Source organism: Prunus dulcis, chromosome 6 (genome assembly GCF_902201215.1).
Source record: "Prunus dulcis chromosome 6, ALMONDv2, whole genome shotgun sequence".
Lineage (NCBI taxonomy): Eukaryota > Viridiplantae > Streptophyta > Magnoliopsida > Rosales > Rosaceae > Prunus > Prunus dulcis.
In genome coordinates this window covers 19,251,563-19,266,548 of record NC_047655.1, presented here as the reverse complement: position 1 = coordinate 19,266,548, position 14,986 = coordinate 19,251,563, and the positions used below count along the sequence as shown (strand labels likewise).

The 14,986-nt window shown below is 37.0% G+C and overlaps 1 protein-coding gene across 5 annotated transcripts; it reads left to right on the top strand.

The window, feature by feature from the left end:
- The first annotated feature begins 5,607 nt into the window (after nt 1-5,607).
- Nucleotides 5,608-14,009, top strand: LOC117631501 (GPI ethanolamine phosphate transferase 2). 5 transcript variants are annotated; one of them, XM_034364701.1, is made up of 17 exons: nt 5,608-5,861; nt 5,979-6,072; nt 6,354-6,398; nt 6,513-6,680; nt 6,767-6,851; nt 6,956-7,062; nt 7,408-7,488; nt 7,907-7,959; nt 8,054-8,156; nt 8,747-8,890; nt 9,099-9,195; nt 10,242-10,467; nt 10,564-10,657; nt 10,800-11,816; nt 12,400-12,492; nt 12,616-12,899; nt 13,533-14,009. In XM_034364701.1, the coding sequence occupies exons 1-17, from the start codon at nt 5,734-5,736 to the stop codon at nt 13,663-13,665; spliced, it is 2,952 nt and encodes a 983-aa protein (XP_034220592.1). In that variant the 5' UTR covers nt 5,608-5,733; the 3' UTR covers nt 13,666-14,009. The 5 variants fall into 5 exon arrangements, with proteins under 5 accessions (XP_034220592.1, XP_034220593.1, XP_034220594.1 ...); XM_034364702.1 differs by lacking the exon at nt 12,400-12,492; XM_034364704.1 differs by lacking the exon at nt 5,608-5,861 and having other exon boundaries at nt 6,003-6,072; nt 6,508-6,680.
- The last annotated feature ends 977 nt before the right edge of the window (nt 14,010-14,986 follow it).

Below are 14,986 nucleotides of genomic sequence, written 5' to 3'. Positions count from 1 at the left end.
AAAAAAATAGTAATTGCCCTTTGCTATGGCAACGGGTGGAAACACAAAATACAATTTGCAAGGGCAACCACTATTCAAGTGAATAGTAGCTGCCCTAGCTCCACCCTTGCTATGGCTAAGGGCAAATGGGTGGAATTGCTCTAATAGAGAAACAAATCAATTGGCGGACAGTTTGGCTAAGAAAGGACATGCCACTTTGAAAACTTGTATCTGGTTCAGGAATTTTCTATCAGAAATTTTACACATTGTATTTGGATTTGTGTAGTTCAAAAATCCAAGGGGCTCCTTGTAATCATGTTTTGGTTTGAAAAAGAGGAAACTTATTTTAAATAATTTAATTTTTGTGTGGGTGGAACCCAATATGTCCACTACTTTTTTCTTATTATTTTCGTTTAAAAAAAAAGTAAATTTTGAACATGAATTTTGAAAAGAAATAATAAGAAACATTAATTTTTGTGTGTCACCACCAGATGTGATCAATGGATGACTTAGAAATTCCAATCCAATATCAATTTCATGAAATTTGAACATGATCTATGAATGACTGAGAAATTCCAATCCAATATCAATTTCGTAAACATGATCAATGGATGATCTAGAAATTTCAATGCAATGATCAATGGATGATGCAATCTCATTGCCAAGGTACAAATTTCTAGTCTCTATTCTTCGCTTACATTCCTTGGCTAGCTATTTATTTTTAGAAGGCTTAAATATCAAAATGGTCCTTGTGTTTTACTTCATCGGCCAATTTAGCTTGTGCTATCAATTTGGCCAATTTAGTCATTGTATTTGCATATTTTAGCAAATGTGGTCCTTTTTGTCAAAATTTTGTTGAAATTGAAGAAAAAAATATTTAAATTGATTAGAGATATTCAAATTCAAATAATAATAAAAACTTAATTATTAAAAGCCATTTTCTTGCATTCTGTTGCAAAGAAAGTTATTGAGTCAATCATATTTTCTTGCTGCAATCATCTTCCTTCTCCCCACTAACACACAATGTGTACTTTTTGGGCTTGAAGTGGGTGTAGTGAGAGTTGCTATGAATTTAGGAGGTGGTTGAGGTCTGAGCATGAAATTGGGGGAGGAAAATGTTACGATTGATTCAATAACTTTCTTTGCTACAGAATGTAAGAACATGGCTTTTAATAATTACGTTTTTATTATTATTTGAATTTGAATTTGAATATTTCTAATCAATTTAAATATTTTTTCATCGTTTAAAAAAAAATAATAGAAAGGATCATATTTGCTAACATACACAAACACATGGACAATATTATTTCACGTTCATTCATTTCAATGAAACACCTCTATGCCTTTAGAATCCAAATTCCAAAATCTTTTTTATCATCATCATTTGAATTAACTTATGAGTTTGTTTCGGGTCACACAATCAAAAGTTGATTCTGATGACGAGGATGGAAGAAGATTTTGGTAACCATTTGAGTTCTCTATATAGGGCAGACATATTTTCCATTGAAATAAATGAACATTTATGTACTTCAAGACTTTCATCTCTAGGACAAGAGTAGAAAACATTCATTTCAACCCAAAAAAAGAGTATAAAAGATTAATTTAAAAGCGTAGGCTGCTAAAAAACAATAGCATAAGGTGTTGGGCTTGAGGTAATTGATAGGTTTAGGCCCAATTGCTTGGGGTTGAAGCTAGGAATGGACAGAAGGTTAAGGTAAAAGCCCACTATATATATAAAATGTAAATAAATTATTAATTATATTCAAGCCGGTCTGGTTCGCCCCGGTCCAATTTTTTGATACAAGGAATCGAAACCAGAACTAGCTAGAACCAGTCCAATTTGGTTGTTGACTTTTTGGTCAACTCAGTTTTTTTCGTTGCCGTTCTGCTCGGTTTTTCAGTTTGTCGGTTTGAATGCCCACCTTTACTAATCTCACCAAAGAGTCGGCTTAGATATTCTTTGCCCTAATGATTTTGGTAAGGGTATATGATTGGAAAGAGGAGATGAGTTCCTTGACCTTTGCCACGTAAGCGTCACCTAGTTGACCACCAGTTGTGAGTCGCTATTAATGTTGATGTGTGCAACAGTGAGCTCATTTGCCAATCGGAGCCCAAACAAAGGGGCCTCGTAGTCTGCTTCGTTGTTAGAAACTTGGAAATGGAATTAAATGGTCTATTCTACCTTAGCTCCGCCTGACGAGATCAAGACCAGGCAAACTCTTCAGGGTTGTTGATTTGATGCACCGTCAACATACAAGACCCATCGTGGCTGCGCCAAGGTAGCAGTGGTGATATCCATTGTGGTTAGTAGTGGGGCGGGCGCCGGGTCAGTCTTGGTTTCTTGCTACTCACTTATGAATGTCGACAGGGTAAATTCTGAGATGAAGTCGGCAATAGCTTGGGTTTTTATGGTCATCTGTGGTTGATATTTAATATTGAATTCACCTAGCTCAATAGTTGATGAGTTGACATGGCATTTTTGGCTTTCGCAAGACATGTTTGAGTGGATGGTCGATCAAAATGACAATAAAATGTGTTTGAAAGTAGGGCCTCAATTTTCTAGCTGAAACCATTAAGGCCAGTGCTAAGCATCGAGCTAAGGGCTAAGGCGGGTCTTCTACTCTAGCGGTGCACGACTTGCTTAATACACTGGGTGCTGTATTTTATTATGTTCGGGAGTAACTGGTCACCTCGCGGAGGAGATCTTTATATGTTTTAGGGGATTCCTGGTAAGGGAGAAAAAGAAATCTTTCCTTGGATGCCCTCCATCAAGGCCATACAAGTTGTATCCTTATCGCAACCTTCACATTGCGCATACTTGTTATTGAATCGAGTGATGTAATCCCTAAGTTTTTAATCGAGTTGTTGTTTGACTGCTAGTAAATCATTTGCGATGTACAACCGATTAAAGATTATCATGTATTGCTTCAAGAAAACCTTTCTAAGTTCGACGAGAGAACCAATTGATTCAGGAGCAAGTCGTTTGCATGAGATCATAACATGGCCTTTGAGCGTGGTTGGGAATATACGACACTTAGTTGCCTAATTTACTCCGTGTCCTTCCATGTCCAGATGGTCATAGGGGTCGGTCATCCTATCATATAATGGAATATTTTGGGCCTTCGAGTCTCCTGGCATCCTGTAAATCATGGATGTTGGGTAGTGGAATTTCTTCCTCCTTGAAATATGGCCCCCTAGGCATATTTGATTTCTCCACTTGGTTAAGCTCATCCCAGACGCTCTTCAGCTTGCCAGTGACCAGGTCCTTGAGCATGAAGGTTATGCCACCAACACCATCCTCTGCTTCGTTTGTCTCAGCAGTGGTCTTTTATTTACACTCTTCACTTAGGTGCCGATACTGCAGTTGATCCTAATTAAGCCTTAGTGTCCATCTACATTACCCGCCATTTGGGGTTGGCACTAAGATTGCCATTTTGTTCCTGGTTGGCCTCACGCTGCAAATTTACCCTCTTTACCAAGTCTTCTTGATTTACCTCATTCTGTAAGCGGATGATGTTGCTGAAGCTATGGACATTCTTCACGCCTTTCAGGATTCGGCTCATTTTGTTTTCCAAGTTGTCGAGACTATCCATTTGCTGCCTCTTCTTCTTCTGTCTCTAGAAGTTTTTCTCGGTAGAGCTTAAGAGGGCCTTATTTTTCAAGCTTTGGTTCAGCATGGTTTGGTTTGTTCGTGTTGGACTTCAATAAGGGAATGAGACTTTTGTTTGCAAATTCCCACTGGTGGTGCCAAATGTTGACTGATACGAAATCCGTTAGCCAACTAGGATCTTGGCCTGGGCCCAGATCTGATGTGAATAAGACTAACTCTGCGCAAATGGGCCTTCTTCAATTACCCAAGTGATCTGCACAACGTTAAGAACAAGTTATCAAAGAGGCACTGGTGTGGTACCAGCCAAACTTTCTTTGATGCCAAAGATAGAAGTAGAACGAACTAATATTTAGGAAAGTGAATGAGTAGTGTTTCTGGATGGGGAAAAATCTATTACCTTTGTCTGGTTGTAGATGAGGGGTATTTATAGGAGGTGAAGAGAAGGCATATCTCTTTAAATCCAGCACAAGAAGATCTTTAGCCACCCTCATACTAGGGTGAGAGGGTGGCTCTAGGCACTGGTTACTATACCAGTTATCAGGGGGGCTAATGGTTGGATGACACATGGAATTGATCATAGGTGCAGTAAATGTCTTCTCCACCCATAAGTTGACACGTGTAGACTAGTGTAATTGGGAAGGTAATATGTGGCGAGGCGTCAGTCGACCACGGTCCTTTCCTATGCGACATTTGGGCGAGAGGAAGATTGGGGGCAAAAATGGTTTACAAGTGTGGGAGTTAGGTGATCACATGAGTGGATGACTAGAAGATCAAGCCGACCCTCCAAATCGACTATTAGTATAAGCCCCATAACATGACAATAGGTCGGACCGGTGTAAGACTAATTTGTCCTAACTAGCCTATTCGGATGAGTCGGTATGGCTTGATAAAAGAAGGCGACCAGGTCAGTGCAACATGTATCATTCATTTATCTACGTGGTCTTGTTTTATGGGCTTGGCGATAAAACCTGTTAACAGTGTTAGAGAGAATATTGGAGTGAAGTTGATGGTGACGAGCATATGCTCTTTTGGTTGTATTCTTTGTATATTTTTTACAATCTATTCTTATCACCATCAATTTCAATCCAATATCCTCTCTGACACCAACCTCATCAACCTGCCTACCATCTTCTTCTCCATGTTTCACTGGCCCCATTTTTTTGCCATTGTTCTTTTCCTCCATGGTAAAATTATGCACTCTTTGCTCTCTATTTAAGTTCCATTTTCTTGAAAAAATTTCTCTAAATTTCTCAATAATTGGAATCGCCAAAGAGACCCATGCCAACCCCTTCATGTAACTTCAATTTGATAATAAAAACATTGCACTTAACGGAAAATAAAAAAATATCTATAAATTGTAAACTCTAAAAAACACAGTGACCAATTTGGCTAAACTTTTTTCTCAATTACCAAATTGAATTTCTAAGTAAAACCCAAAGACCAAAAAAGTATTTAACCCTAAATCATAATATACATGGCTAGACAATTAGAATAAGTTATGTAATATTGTAAGTGTACCTACCTAGTGTTCAATAGTATAACAATTTTGTTGTTGTTGGTGAAATGCCTTTAATTAAAATTGCAGAAAATGGCATTGACTTGCATATAAAAAATCTCAAGTTCGAACTCTCATGACATCTTAATTGTGTGTGTGTATGAGAAACTCCATCCCTATAATTTAAACTACCGTTTATACTATAAAAAAAAAATTATGAAGAAAGTTTATTATTATATTTTGGTACGTGATTAGTGATATATAAGAAATACCCCTCCGTGTGGTTTAGACTATCGTTTGGACTAAAAAAAATTGTGAAGAAAGTTTATTATTATTTATTGGTACGTGATGAGTGGTATAATTCAATTTCTTATTTTCAAATTAAATTTTAATTTTTTTGGTAATTGGAGGTCAAGTTAGCACACTAATCTGAAATTAACTTTAAAAAAAAAAAAAACTATTTTTAAAAATAAAAATAAAAACTTATAACGTCAGAGTGTCTCAGGTTCCACTTTCAATTTGATCCAAAATTTTAGGATTTGTTTCGATCGTATCATAATTGATTGCTCCCTTTGATAATTTCTCGTTATATGATCCTCGGGGAAGCATTCGAAGTTCCAATTCAGCATAGAGATTTAGGGTTCGTAAAATGCCATGGCTTCTAACGTGCTCGAAGCTGACGCTCTTCACCATGGCTGGAGTTGCGATTCAAATGGTTGGCCTCTCCATCTTCGTCTTCGGCTTCTTCCCTGTCAAACCAACCCTACCTGGACACAGGTACTCTGGTTTCTTAGAATAATACCAAGGATCATAGAAATTGAAACATCAACAACCAAAAGAAAACAAAGCACTTTTTTTTTTGTCTGAGTTGGTTCATTTCACTGACAATGGCAGTGGTCCGGAGAGTTTTCAAGCACCCAAGTGCAATTCGATTCAAAATGAGACCGAGAGAGACCTGCATCCTCATCACCTCGGGTCACTGTATAAGGTACTTGTTTCCCTCATCAGTTTTGTGAAGTTTGACAGTCTTCTAGCTCTAAATGCATACTTGCTCTGGTGGGTTTTTGGTATTTGTAATTAGTCTTCACTATTTAGCTTCGGAACTGTTCATACATGTGGCAACAAAAGTTTTGTGGAATTTAATGACTTCCAGGGCAATCCTTTTCCAGATAGTATGTTTGGGCTTTAAATGTTGCAGTGTCAGGGTTTTTGCATTTGTGTATGTACACATGCATACATACGTAATTCCTTGTTCTATTGGCAATGCAGGAACTATCTGGAATGCCCCCTGCATTTGACCGGCTAATACTAATGGTATATTTAGTTTGTGTCTGTCAACATCTGTGCGGTTTTTTTGATGTGTTAGTCGATAAAGATGTTATCTAGAGGATAAGATTTGGTTTGTCCTTTACAATCATGCCAGTTTAGGTTATTGATGGTCTTCCAGCAGAACTTGTGCTTGGCAAGGATGGTAAGCCTCCAAGCAAGGCATTAATGGAAGCTATGCCATATACTCAATCACTGCTTGCTAATGGAATGGCAATTGGGTATCATGCAAAGGCTGCACCTCCAACTGTTACAATGCCTCGTTTGAAGGTTGTCTCCATCACAATATTTTTATATGTAGACAATAATTCTTGTAGAGGTCTGCTTTTTCATCACCCCTTGGTATAGGATTGCAGGCTATGGTTTCTGGAGCAATAGGGGGATTCCTGGACGTGGCTCTGAATTTTAACACACAAGCTATGTTAGATGACAATCTTCTCGGTTAGTTGATAATTTATACTTTAATGTTAAATTCATTCACTATGTCAAATGTTTTGAAGACTGTCCAGAATTTCATGATACTTGTTTACATCTTTGCCTCACAGACCAGTTTTTCAAGATTGGTTGGAAAATGGTGATGCTTGGTGATGAAACATGGCTTAAGTTGTTTCCAGGATTATTTATTAGGCATGATGGAGTCAGCAGTTTCTTCGTAAGTCTCTTTTTACATCATCAGCATGTTACATGTCAAAGCTTGCATATGACGATTAAGCTTCTACATCTTCACTTTTGAAGTGTCTGGATGCTAATGGAGTGAATGCTCGTCTTAAGATTTCCTGTTTTTATAGGCTTGGCTGTGTTACCCTGATGTGTTAAGGCCACTGCCATTTTTGGTTGGCCAGTTTTCATGCAATTTTTCACTTTTCAGATTGATTAGTAATCTTATGTTTGATGTTACTCTATTCTTGTAGAAGTCAAATTGGTAATTTTGTATCTGGGTTTATTGTGGAGGTTGTAATATATGCTGACTTGCAACATGCATTCTTTCTTGCTGAAGGTTAAAGATACTGTACAAGTGGATCAAAATGTTTCTCGACATCTGGGTCATGAGCTTAACAAAGATGACTGGAATTTTCTGGTTAGTCTCAGTTACTAACTTACTAGATAATATTGGATTGTCCAGGGCTCCTAGTATACCTTATTAGCAACACTGCTGCCGATAATTGTTGTAAAGAATATTTGTACTCTTACTTTGCCAGTTTGTTAAATGGACTAGCATTTTAATAATTTTTACTTTCAAGCTGGTTTTACAGGGTAGTTCCAATTTTTCACTGTGTTTAATAGCAATAGTTTCATTATTATGGGGAAAAAAAAAAAATCTACTTTGAATATATATTCATCAGATTAATAGTAAAAATTATTCTTTGGAAAATTCAAAGTATCATGTACTTTGTATTCTGTTGTTTTAAAATGACAATCAAATCTTGAATGATGAATTTAGTTTCTGCTTGGAGGCATTGCTCTGTTTTCCACTTTTAACTGAAACTGCATGTCAGATTCTACATTATCTGGGCTTAGATCATGTGGGACATATTGGTGGGCGCAACAGGTGGTCCTTTTTCCTATTTATGTTAAACCTCTTTTGATTGATTCAACAAGCTTATTTCTTGAGGATTAAGTGGACATGTTTTTTATTATTTCAGTGCCTTGATGGCTCCAAAACTTTCAGAGATGGATGACGTGGTGAAGATGATTCATATGAATGGTATACTAAATCAAAAAAATGATCAAGGACGGACACTCTTGGTTCGTCGTTCTCTTATCTGGTTCTTCTCATTGACTGTAGATTCTTACTTATGTCTCATGAATTCACTTCTGTTGATCATGGAATTTCATCTGAGGAGCACTAACTGACCAGCATTTTACCCACTCGATTTTGAAAAATGCGTAAAGAAACAAATAATGGAAGACTAACTATAATATGCAGGGCCAAAGCTGTAGGGGTTCTGAATTTGAGGCATAAGTGTATCCAAAGGAAACATGCTTTTCTAGAAGGCCTTTAAGCAATAGAGAGTGCATTTCTATCTAAACAATGTTTTGTCTTTTCAGATAACATTTTATGGCACTGGTAGTATCATGTAAAGCAGCTGTTAATGTGTAAAACTGTTGCACATAAATACATGTATGCTCAATGCGTAGTTCACATTCCATGCCAGTTTTCACTACTCTCTTTATATTAGTGGATCTAAACAGCTATATCCTTATTATTATTGTCTCTCTTTCTGTGAGGTTTGTAAAGTGTTTTATGTATTTATTTATTTTTCTGTTCTGTCAGTAGTCATTCAAAAATTTGAAATAATACTCATATCTGTCTCTATCATGAATTTCTTATCTAGGTCGTAGTAAGTGACCATGGCATGACTGAGAGTGGTAATCATGGAGGGTCCTCATATGAAGAAACTGACTCCTTAGCCCTTTTTATTGGCCTGAACAATGACATCTCTGATTATTCGTCGTCCACCCATAACATCATTTATCAGGTAATTAAGATATAGAATTGTATGGTTATAATGTTCCATGATTATTTACATTGAATGGGATTCCTAGTTTCCATTAAATCGCAACAAAGGCATACTTTAACTTGCTGGACTAGAGAATTTCGCCCCAAGATTAAGACTAAACTATTTCCTCTTCATCACTTACCTGCAAATGCAATGTCATTTATCACGTGCAATTGTTGTGGTTCAGGTCGACATTGCACCAACATTAGCTCTTCTATTTGGCGTTCCAATTCCAAAAAACAATGTTGGTGTCCTAATTGCAGATATTTTTGGGTATTTGGCTGGTTAGCTCCTTCCCTCTTCCCTCCCTCTCTCTCTCTCTCTCTCTCTCTCTCTCTCTCTCTCTATTGTTGAGGACACCCCTCAATGTGGTCCAATTATCCAAACTATCTAATTCTTAGATCCCTGTTTAAAAGTCATTCATGCAAAACCTAAAAAATTTCAGTCTTTATGGGGGAATACTGTGTTCGTCTTTGTATATGGTTATAGTTAGATGATTAAATGGTTTCTGGTTAGTTTGGCCCCACATGCCCTTTTGGTTCTTATCAAATGGGATCCCTTGTTATAAGTTTTATATCTATGCATATGTGTGTGGGTGTGGGTGTGGGTGTCTCTGTGAATTATTATATCTATGTGCTGGTGTGATTATATGTGGGACCTTGGTTTATCTAGTTGGTTGTACAAGGGGTTGAAAGAATGATATGTGGATAAGTTAAGCACGTGTGCACAATAAACTTGAAATATTTCTTTACAAAATTTTGAGGATCAACCACAATGGTACTGTATCCCATTTTCCCTTGAGGCATCCATTGACCTATTTTTCTCCATTGAAAATAGGTGGTGTGATTTTCTTCGGGGATGCTATTTAAATTGAGCTAATGTTGTCTCTCTATGCTAAATGACATTTGGATGTCAATCTTTGACTGATGATGCACACTAAATCAGCTTAATTTCTTGTAATGACATTTACCATACAATTATAAAGGGATGTATGGAGGGAGTAAGGTGTTAGACATAGGCTAAAGCCCTTTCTCTAAGACAGCCATAAGAAATGAATAACTGACAATACAAAAAAATGATACTTGAAACAAGTGGAAGTTTGAGCCACAAATCTAACCTCTCCTGTCAGATTAATTAGTCTCATCGGTAAATATTAATTACCTAGTTGTTTTTTAACCAATGAGTTTTGATAAGTAGATAAATTAATAGGAATGTCGCTGACTGCTGTGACTTTCCTTAGCCTTAGATCTTGTCAAGATCAACTGCCTGCCCATGTACTACTGAATGTGTGTAATTTCTGATGTTGTTTCCTTGTCTTTGATGAGTAAAGATGACCAACAACTGAAGGCACTGGAGTTAAATTCCTGGCAATTGCTTAGATTATTGCAAGCACAAATGCCTGGTTTATCATGTCGAAATTACCTATGTGATGGCTTCAGTGATGATCAAGAGTCCAAGATAACCAAATGCTCTGGGAGCATGGGAAAGATGTTTTGTTGCCTATATACGAATGCTGCACTTCTCCAAAATTCCTGGATGTCAAAGGAATTCTCCAGGTGGATACATGACACTGTCTGTTATTGAAATCATGACACCAGATTCAATAAGGAAAACCTCTAATGCCAGTCTTTATGTGTAAATTATGTAACTAGGTCTAAAAGTAGGGAAGACTACAGCAGCGTTGTTACAGCATACTATGAGTTTCTGAGAACTGCAAGTGAGTGGTTATCACGCAGCGCAACTGATGTATGTATATTCTCTTCTCCCTTGTAAAGATGAACAGAGATCGTGATTGTTTTTGATGGAGAGAGTCTTAAACTGTTTCATTATCTAAATCTTAGTTTCTTTTGTGTAACTTTTGTCCACTGACAATTATTTTATTTTCTAGAAACCTGTCAGCCTACTTACTCTCGGAATTGCTGCAATGCTCATGTCTTGTCTGATATTATTAAGCCTTCTATTTAATATGTGCAAAGAAGTCTACATCAGAGAGAAGTACCTCTTTGACTTAGAGAGCGCCATGCAGACCTGGTATTTAGATGAGACTTTTGTATTAGGCGTTATATTGATCCTCATTGTAAGTATGGTATCAAGTTCTATGGTAGAGGAAGAGCAATACATTTGGCATTTTGTGGCTTCCACATTGAATTTGTTATTATTGCGTAAAGCAATACAATGTCCTCCATGTGGAGGAGCTCAAGGTCTCCATACTTTATCCAAGGAACAAAACAAAATAAGTTGTTTTCGATTGAGTTCCATCTTTGTGGTTCTTGTTTCTGGAAGGATATTGAGAGGCTGGCACCAGGGAGGTGTGAATTGGACAAATCTTCCTGACATTTCTAAGTGGCTTGAGCAGGCTGGGACTGATAATATAAAATCAATTCAGCTCGTCTCATGCCTTCTACTGATGACCTTAAGCTTATATGTTCTTTTTCTACTTGGGTCCAACAAAAAGTTTGTTCTGGTGATTGGATTTAGCTTTCTTATGTCTGGATTGTTGGTTTTGCAACATGTCACTAAGCATCAGGATGGTATGTTTGTGTCATCCAGTTACAGCACGACTACGTTGGTACAAATAATTTATGCAACTCTGGGTGCTTCCACATTTGGAACTGTTGTAGCCTTACCGTGGCTTGTACCTTTTTCAATATCTGAGATGTGCTCGAATCAGGATTTGTACATGTCAACTTCTGCTCCCAATGAAGTTCAAAATAAGTCGCTTATGGCAAAATTAAGAGATTCTCTATATATAATTGGGTGGACATACATCTCCTGCTGGTGTATTCTGCAACTTTTGCTTCAACAAACAATTAACTCAATGCCTATACTATTGCTACTTGTGCAAATTTTCGCCAGCATGTTGTATTTTTCCTACAGTGCTCTGCATCATAAGCCGTGGGTTGAGGTCAGTTTCAATTTTAGTTTGTTTTGAGTTAATATTGTTTTCATTCTTGTGTGTCAAAGTCATGTTAATCTTAGACTGGTCCAGTCAAGAAAAGCAATTATGTCGTACTGTTCTTAAATTGAGAAGTATGAAAATTTGAAAGGCTTCAAGTCTCTTGAGGTTTGATTTGCCCCTTGTTTGGTTGGAGAAAGATAAAGAACATACGTACAGAAAGTTGTATTTTTTTTCTTTTTCATATGTTATGTGAAGAATATAGAGGGAAAATAAAAGGGTAACTATTTGTTTCTATGAGACAACTTCGTTTTGAGTATCATATTGTAAAGAGATTCAGAATATCATTTCGAAAAAGAAAGCATTGTGTGTGATGTGCTGCATGAACAGTGTTAATTTGTTTGGAAAATGTTCTCTTGCCAGACAGCCTGGCATGTTATTAACAAGCCACTTATCTGGCAACATAGCACATTAGATATTTGGCAACATAAGATGATAGACATCTGGCAATAGAACATTACCCCATTTTATTTACTCCCTAAGCCTCATTTGTTGCAGGTGCTAATACTGCATTTTGCATTTGTTCTTTTAGGTTGCTGCATTTTACTTTTTGGGAATGGCTGGCCATTTTGCTCTGGGGAACAGCAATTCTCTAGCTACTATTGATGTTGCCGGAGCTTTTATTGTACATCCTTTTTACCCTGGCATAGTTTATATAGAAAAGAAAAACTTTATTTTGGGGACAGATTGCAGAAATTTTGAGATTTGAAAAGTTTCTGTTTGTTTCTGATTGTTTACTCGTTGCCAGGGCATCTCAAGTCACTCGACGGTACTTTCTGGCATCTTAATGTTCATGATCACCTACGCCTCCCCAATGTTATTTATCCTTAGCATGGTGATGTATATCTCTGTGAAGGAGACAAGCTATCTCCCATCTCCCTTCAGTGCAGATTCCACACAACTCCTCAAAATAATGCTTGGCTTTCCTTGTCTGGTTCCACTGGGGTTGAACTCCATTTTGTTGACAGCGTACACCATCATATTGCTGTTAATGAGGAACCATCTCTTTGTTTGGAGCGTCTTTTCTCCCAAGTAAGTCTCACTGAGATAAGGGCTTGTATTAGTTGATGTTCCTGACTGAAATAAACCTCTCTTATGTAGTGTGTTTGTCTAGAGTGAGGGAGTCTTAAGTGATTGTTTTAGAAATCTTCTGTGATAATCTATTTATTGTACTATGGAACTCCTTGGAAAGATGTAGGACAAAGAATTTAGGACATGGTGAGAAATAAAAACAGACTGGAGAGTAGAAAAGAGAGAACCAGTTGTAGAGGTTGAAGAAGCGAAGAGAGGCAGGAGAAAATTTGGGTAAACTACAATCAGTCTTCATTAATGTCAGTCAATCTAGAACTATGAAACTATATTACAATAAGACTTACTTTTATATGCATTCCAAATAATAAAATATACTAACATAGTAATTAACTCTAATGATCAGAACAAAGTTATCATAAACAGAGATAAATGAATAATTAATCCCTAAATTGTAATCGTAATAGGTGAAAATTATATAAGATAAAACTGATTTCCAAGCTTCTGTTTACACCTAAAGTAGATATTATTTTCTCTTGCATCCGTTGTCGAAAGATATTTTAATAGCTAAAGGCAGTCCACAGCTCATATTAACTTCACTCACTTTGGAATTTATGGTTTGCATATTCTCTCCAGGTACATTTATGTTTGTACTACAACAGTATGCGTCTACGTTGGGGTATCTGTAGTAGCTACAACTGTGACATATACATACTTGGTGCTGGGGTTTAGAAGAAAGATGCAAGGTGAGCTTAGCCATCAGCAGTGATTTAAGATAGAGCTTGGCATAAGGAGTAAGGCTATTTTCATTGGTGGTAAACCAACGCACACAGATCATTCTTTTCTGTAGAAGAGTTTGTACTTTTTCCTCTTCGGCCAGAAAATATTTTTTTTTGTAGAAATATAGTAGGAAATAAACCAGCAGAAAGACATGCTGACGAAAGTGTTGCTTCTTGCGGAATTTTAGTGCTGCAGTGACAAATTTAGTACACTTTCTCTTTGTAGCTTTGCCCTCTGTCTTGGGAGATGGAGTACAGGAACTAAATTCTTGCAAATTTGTTGGGAAAATAAACGGGAAAGAAAGCTTGGGAAGAGCCCTAGATTGTTGATCTATGTTGTGGCGTGTATGATCATCTAATTGCCTCTTATTCTATACCAACTGCATTAAGCCATGGTGGCGTGGCGTTACAAAGATTGTGACTTTCAGCAGTGGGGAAGAATTCTGAACCCCAAAAAAAAGATAGTGGGGGAGAATTGCTTCCTTCTGCTGAAATGGGAGTATAACTGCATGGCTCCCATGACGGGTGAATTGGGAGAGTAGTTAGGGTGGCTCAGAGCTGAGGTCGCTAGGCTAATTGGCAGCATGATACTGCCAAAAAAAAAGTAATCACCTCCATGACATTGAGGCAAGTAGATGGGAGTGCAATTCCAAGTCAGGAAATTCTTGCCTCATTTTATGCGAGTAGGAACACCTTATGCTGCCAATCACAGTTTGGCATGTGCATAAATGTTTCTTTTAATTTTTTTATGAATTAAATTTTTTTTAATACAAGCGATAGTCTAATCTAGAAGGGGAGCGGAGGTTTCTGATACAAGTAAATGCCCTTGTTCATTGAATTTGACCATCTTGACTTGATGAATTTGACCATATTGACTTAATGAATTAATTTTGTATATGTGTCAAACGTTTTGCACGAAAATAGGGATGTCTCCTTGCAGGAAAGAGGCAAGCCACTGAAATTAGGGTGTTGCTAAAAGGAGTATGCCTGTACTCAATTCAGATTTTAATAGACTTTTTTATGTTACAAGATTTTATGACTTTAAATTCATATTTAATGAACATATGGGAGTATTACCATTGAGAACTCTACAAAAGTTTAGGTGTCTTAAAAAGTCATAGATTTTGAAGTAAACACAAAAGTTGGGGGTTTTTATTATTTATTTTTTTAATGAATAGATTTTAGGCCATAACAAATCCTGCTCTCTCTCACCTAGAGATTTTGACAGAATTTTTTTTCTCTTAATAAAATATGATATAATTTAGCTATTATTGACTCAACCTTGGCTTTAAACTTAACATAGCATACAAA

Coding starts and splice junctions, on each gene's coding strand:
- LOC117631501 (XM_034364701.1), top strand. CDS start 5,734: ATGCCATGGCTTCTAACGTGCTCGAAGCTGACGCTCTTCACCATGGCT. Junction 6,399..6,512: donor TTGACCGGCTAATACTAATG/GTATATTTAGTT, acceptor ATGCCAGTTTAG/GTTATTGATGGTCTTCCAGC. Junction 11,817..12,399: donor ATCATAAGCCGTGGGTTGAG/GTCAGTTTCAAT, acceptor TTGTTCTTTTAG/GTTGCTGCATTTTACTTTTT.